Source organism: Solanum stenotomum, chromosome 4, assembly GCF_019186545.1.
Source record: "Solanum stenotomum isolate F172 chromosome 4, ASM1918654v1, whole genome shotgun sequence".
NCBI lineage: Eukaryota > Viridiplantae > Streptophyta > Magnoliopsida > Solanales > Solanaceae > Solanum > Solanum stenotomum.
Window position 1 is genome coordinate 19160618 of NC_064285.1, and position 6524 is coordinate 19167141.

Here is a 6524-nt window from a genome sequence, read left to right on the forward strand (position 1 = left end):
ATTGAATTTGACTATCCTAAAAACTGCTTAAAGATAATTCACATCCAACCACAAAAAACAAGGAAATCCAAAAAACAATCCGAGATTGAAAAATCCAACTTCATTAATTTGATTCGATTTATAAATTTATAAGTGAATTGCTTTTACCATGATCTATGACAGATCCTACTACACGAAGGCTATTTTTTGGTGAATCTTAATGAGTTTTATTTTTATCGATGCGATATCATAATACAAATAAAATGTTGCTGACTTATTTTCGATGGCCATCTCAACTTGGAGAAAGAGACAACACTATCGTAGGCATCAGTAGCTCTCTTGTAAGATGCCCTCCAAAAAGCAAAACCACAGTCACCAGATGCTCGAAAAGAACTGAGTCGTCACTGGAAGAGACAACGGGGTGCGTAACAGTTCAAAGCTTATATGAATAACTTAACCAGTAGGACAGGTGACAAATTATCAGAATACAACCACTCCTAGGATTAATGTGAGGAAAATGATAAAGACAACTCGACAACAATACATCGACGTTAAGATTCAGTTGCTGTCATTGCAAGCCTGCCCGTCCCACTCTTAGTAATAACCAACCCCTTTGATTTCTGCTTGTGATTGCTGTGGGCCTTCATTCCCTCCATTCCCAAGGAAAACCAGACGACCTGCAATGCCCGGGGAATTAGGATTCATAAAGGTTCTTCTTGATGGACAATAAACAACTTTGTAATCTTCCTGTACCTATTGCTCATCATGCATCACTACAGGTATTAATAAGCCACAAGATTACAAGTACAAATGAGCTAGAATATCATACCACCCATGCTTTAGAACGAAAAACTTTCTCCAGTTAAAATGATAGCACACATGCTCTGATCATAGAGTTGGTGCCTCCATTAGCGGGTACCATGAGATTTCAGAAACTATTCCTTATTTATCAAGACACAACTTATTTTTTACTTGCATATCAATGAATTCTAGGTGGTTTCAGAATCCAGTGCAAGATGCATCTATTGTTTGCTTTGAAGCTCTTCAAAATTGGCTTTTAATTCAAGTATAGCACCTGGGTACTTTTCACCTGAAGCACATAAACTTGAGTTCTACAGGTCATCTTCAAAGTTCAACTAAAAGGGTTGCTATGATAGAAGATGGAAAAAAGAGATCAACTCATAATGCAATTTGCTGACTTTGAAAGGTTACTGCAGCAACCAACCCAGCCTTCAAAAGAAGCAGTTGCTCAGAGGGTCACACAAGCACGGTAACCTAGACACTAGAATATATGTATATTTCCAACCTAGTATGACCAAAGAGAGTATACAATTTCTAGTCAAGGCTAAACACATATATAGACAAAGAAAGCACAAGACTCGTTTTTGATGGCATACTAGAGAAAACAAACTAAAAGCTATGCATAGGGCTGAAATAGAAAACAGAATTTAAAACCTATGTTGCTTGTACGCTTCAAAAATGTTAATGGGTGTGTTGGATTCTCCAAAAGTAGTGTATTTCTGGAGAATCCAACGCGAGTGCAGAATTAAAAGTGAAGAGACTGCAACTTAGTTTAAAAACTACATGCAGGAAGATGCAAGAGAAACTAACTGTAGTGAAGTAGAAAATAAGCATGATGCAGAAATAGATTTAGAAATTGAAGGCATAATACATAAATATGCCCTTTAACTTGACTTTTCAACTCACATTTATGCCCTCCAACTTTGAGTGCCCACAAGTAGACACTTAAACTTGTATAAAGTTGAACAAATAAACACACACGTCTTGCGTGGCATTCTACATGACAATTTCCGTCCTACGTGGTCCTACGTGTGTTATGCCACGTAGGATCCATGTGTCTACTTGTTCAACTTTACACAAGTTTAAGTGCCTACTTGTGCACACCCAAAGACGGAGGGCATAAATGTGAATGAGGCCAAGTTAAAGGGCAATTTATGCATTATGCCAAAATTAAAACTATATGCACAAAAGTGAAGAAGCAACTAAACTTCGCTGAAGAAGTAGAAAAAACAAAGTAGCAAATTACCATTTTTTCGTATAGCAATCTCTCGTATGCGCCGTACGAGACCAGTGATAGGATCAGTGAAGATTTTTGTTTCAAGATTACCCTCCACATACAAGATTGAACTACAATTTGCAGTGCATCAAACAATTATCAGAAGGTTAGATCATTTGAAAGGAGATGAGCAAAAGTATGAAAATGCAGATCAACAGAAAGTAAGCATTCAGTTAAAAATGCACAACAAGTTTTCACCAGATAGCCAAATTCAATCGCTTTTCCCTTCCTGGGAGGAAAATGGCCCTCAAATTTGGCTGAAAAATTAGCAATTAGTTATATATTTTTTAAAAAGATTGTGTTGTATAACACTGAACTATTCTTTTAGGGATGTACTGAAATTTTCTTTTGGGATTCTTATGATTTAGGGAAAAGCGAGAGCAGCGAATAAGCCAATTTTTTTATTGCAACTCATTAAAGGCCTAACCTTCAAGCAGGCTATTATATTGACTTCACAACAAATAAAATTAAAAGCGGCTAGATTAACACAACCTTCGTCAGGTTGAATTTTTTAAGTAAACAATGATAAGCATTAGCCAACACAGGAAATCACAGGCATAAATGAATGGCATAAGACCAAATTTAACTTAAACAGTAACGAGATGGAGGAAACCGGAAGCATACCCAGGAACAATACTCTTCACGGCCATTTCCCCCAACCTCTCTGGATAGACTGAGACTCTGTGCCACTGAACCGCACACCTATTGGCATATTCTCCTGGCTCTTCATTATCAAACGGCCTCCTGTTGTTCCGAATTCCACCTGTTCCAAGGGATAGCAGAGTCACTGTCCTCCCACTTTTCAACCTCTTTTGTATAGGTATCTGGCCAACTTGACCAACCATGATTGCCTGTCCCCGATTCCACATAAAAACATCAAACCAACGTATATTTGTGGAGTTAATATAATTATGACTATGATTGTTGCGTCTTCTATATTTCTTCGTTTAGTGGGATAGAAAGTAGGTATTGCAGCTATACCAATTTCTCTTTAAATACTGGAAAGACCATAATTTTCACACTGCTAATTCAAAAACAACTCAATCAATCAATCAACCATTCCCTAATCCCAATTTCAGCTAGGGGTACACTAGATGAATCTTATATATCCAATCTTCTCTATTCAGATCCATTTTGTTTCAATACTAAATAATTCCGCTAAAATGCCAAAAGCAAAAAAATAACAACAAATCCCCACTCAATCACCAAAAGATTTACAATGTATATATGCATGAACTCTATTGGTGCATTTACATATTATAAAATACAGACACACAAACTACTATGAACTGTGAGGATCATATATTTGTGAATTGTAACATGCAAAACAGTGTCTTAATCTATTAAATGCCAACAACCATGATTAGCTATATGAATCCTCACAACCATGATTCTCCATTTAAATTCATATTATACCGACATTATGTAGAATAAAAATAAAAGAACCAAAAGAATAACAAATAAAGAGTGATATGAGTTTACATTTTTTACTAAAATAAGCATCTCTGAAAGGGCTAATAGACTCAAAGAAAGCACAGGACCTAAAGTAAATATACTGAAATGACTAAAACATATAACACCTATATAGATCCTTTTTTATTTCTTTAATAATTGAGACATCCCTGAGGGCCAGTGGCTCACAGTCCAAAACTCGGTAGATAATAGACCCACCCCTCTACCCCTCAACTTAAATGCCAAGCTTTTGTCTGCAGTAACATTCGAACCCCTGACGTGCGCCGAACCCACAGATAACGAATTACATTTTACCACTAGACCAAGGCCCAGGGGCATATCACCTATATAAATCCTTTTCATTGTACCTATCTTTCGCTAAGTTTGCATGGTACTAAGAAATTGCAGTATTACGAGATAACTCCTTCCATGTGATTTTAATTCTGCCTCGGCCTTTTAACACATTCACTCACCATGGTTTCACGCCTACGAATTGCTGCATTTGGAGATCAACGCAGGACATGACCAAACCATCCCAATAGACCTTTTCTTATTTTATCCTCAATGTGTGCTACTTGCACCTTCTGTCAAACGTTGTCATTTTTAATCTTGTCTAATCTTGTATGAGCAAATTTACATCTTAGTATTTGCATCTTTGCGAGACTCATATTGTAGACGTGGAGGACTTTAATGCCCAACAGTCACTTCCATATAATATTGTTGGTCTCATAACCGATCTATAGAACTTACATGTTACTTTGGTAGGCATCATTTTATCACGACATTCTAACAACACTCTTAGCAGTACTTCTCCATTTCAATCATCAGATTTTGATTCTATGCGTCATATTTATCTTCATCTATCATTCCATTTTCCTAATATATAGTGAGTCTAGATATCTGATTTCTATGCATTGAGACACCAAGATCCTGCCTTATCTCACCTCAACTTCACTGTTCTTAACTTCTTATCCTGACTTAACTTGTCGTGAATATATCCAGTCTTCCTACATATCCTCACACCCTTATTTTCTCCATAGTTTAAACTTTTGGTTAACTCCCTCATTGATTTCGTTAATTAGAACGATTTGGTCATCAAATAACATACATTATGCGAAATCAAGTTGTATTGTGTCGGTTCGCTCATCCATAAACAGGGTAAACAAGTACGACTCAATGTCAATCCCTGGAGTAAGTCCACGATGATGGAGAACTCCTTTATATCTCCTACTACTGTTCTAAGGCAAGTGATGAATCCTTCGTACATATCCTTTATGACACTTACAAATTCAATATAAATTTTTCTCTTCTTCAATACCCACGCAAAGGACCTTTCTTGGTAATCTATCATATGCTTTCTCCAAATTCCAAATAATAGATGAACAAGGTTCACAATCTAGCTTCATTTATCACAATTCACCTAGTAATACCTACTCCTAATCAATTCCCGAGTGGACAAAGAAAAATTACATACTTAAACCCCATTATGTGCATGCATACCAACTATTGGCTCGTTCATATATCATTACATACAGAGCCACATATTGGTAAATACCACCCAAACACCTATCCCAATGGCTAACAGTCTTTTCCCAATAGACTCTTGGTATCTCAATGACTCAAACACCCAATCTCATCATTGGAGGTGGAGGGTCCTTTCAACTAAGCTATCCCTCCTAGTCATGGAGACACACAAGTTCATTCATGTAAATGGATAGAATCCTGTCGAATAACACGTGTTATTGAAAGTAATTTCTTTATACATTACTTACAACAAACAGATGCACCACAAGCAGTGTAAACTCGTCTCCATTTGCTATAATTTACCGTGTAAATACCTACATCCAAGCAAGTGTCAAGTAAACTATCAGCACTAAACATGCATTTAAACGCCCAATATGTATATGCATAAACCCGCTATTCACATCATCAACAAACAAAAACACACTATTTCATTTTTTGACCATGAACAAATAAAAACACAATTTCATATATGCAAACAGTTAGTATAACTTTCAAATGAATACCTAACATACAAAACCAATTTCTCAATCTGTTAATTGCGACAAATGGATACACAAGGTTTGCATATCTATCTCTATTTATCAAAATTCACCTTGTAAATACCAACGTCCAAGCCATTCTCGAGTGCACGTTCAATGTATTTGCGTTCTTGCTTCATCTCAGAAGCTGAAGGTGATGAAAAACCAGTTGATTCTGGTTCGGAGTCCGAAGCAGGCCCCAATTCAGTGTGGTCCGAATCCGGAGAGGAGAAATCGTCTGTGGCTGAAGAGATTTTTGTGCAAAAAGACAGTGAAGACAGCTGCGAAGCTTTTATGGAGCTAGGGTTTGTCAGTATCGTGCGTAAGAACTTTCTCGATAGTGAAGACGCCATTGATATTCTTTTGAATGTTAATTTTCTCCAGAAATGTAAATTTTATGAGCCCTAACTTAAACCCTTGGATGCCGTTTGGTGGGAACAATTTGGGAAAAATGAGTAGCTTAGTGAAAATTATGAACATGTTTTGACTACTTTATCCTCTGCTTAAACATCTTCAATCCAAAATTATATTTTACTTCATTTACATTATTTTATTACATTGCATAAAATATTTAATTTTGACATATTATAAATGGAAAAAAGAGAATAATATTCTTGAACTATAAGAAAAGATCTAAAAATACTCTTCATTTCATCTATTTTGTTAAGAATAACCCTCTGATAATTTTTTGCTTCTTTATATCCTTAAAACTAACAATTTTTCTCTTATTTTATTTATAAAAAAATTATTTATTATGTGTCGTTTTTTATCAGGTGAAATAAAACCCTCCACCCCCACAAAGTTGATGACATGGAAAACAAGATTAGCATAATTATGTTGGATCCCTCACATTAAGCTTCCAACGAATCTTCAATAAAAATGAAATATTCTCCTCTAACTCATTGTTGGATAAATTTTCGAGAGATTATACAATGCTTGAAAATTCAGATAAAACAATCAAATTCTATTCTCTT

The 6524-nt window shown here is 35.8% G+C and overlaps 1 protein-coding gene across 1 annotated transcript; it reads right to left on the minus strand.

The window, feature by feature from the left end:
• Positions 1–405: 405 nt before the first annotated feature.
• LOC125861851 (single-stranded DNA-binding protein, mitochondrial) lies at positions 406–5997 on the minus strand. Its single transcript, XM_049541741.1, has 4 exons — positions 5625–5997; positions 2681–2907; positions 2027–2127; positions 406–656 (listed from the first exon to the last, which is right to left on the minus strand). Exons 1-4 carry the CDS (start codon positions 5901–5903, stop codon positions 574–576), a joined length of 690 nt encoding a protein of 229 aa, XP_049397698.1. The 5' UTR covers positions 5904–5997; the 3' UTR covers positions 406–573.
• Between the last annotated feature and the right edge of the window lie 527 nt (positions 5998–6524).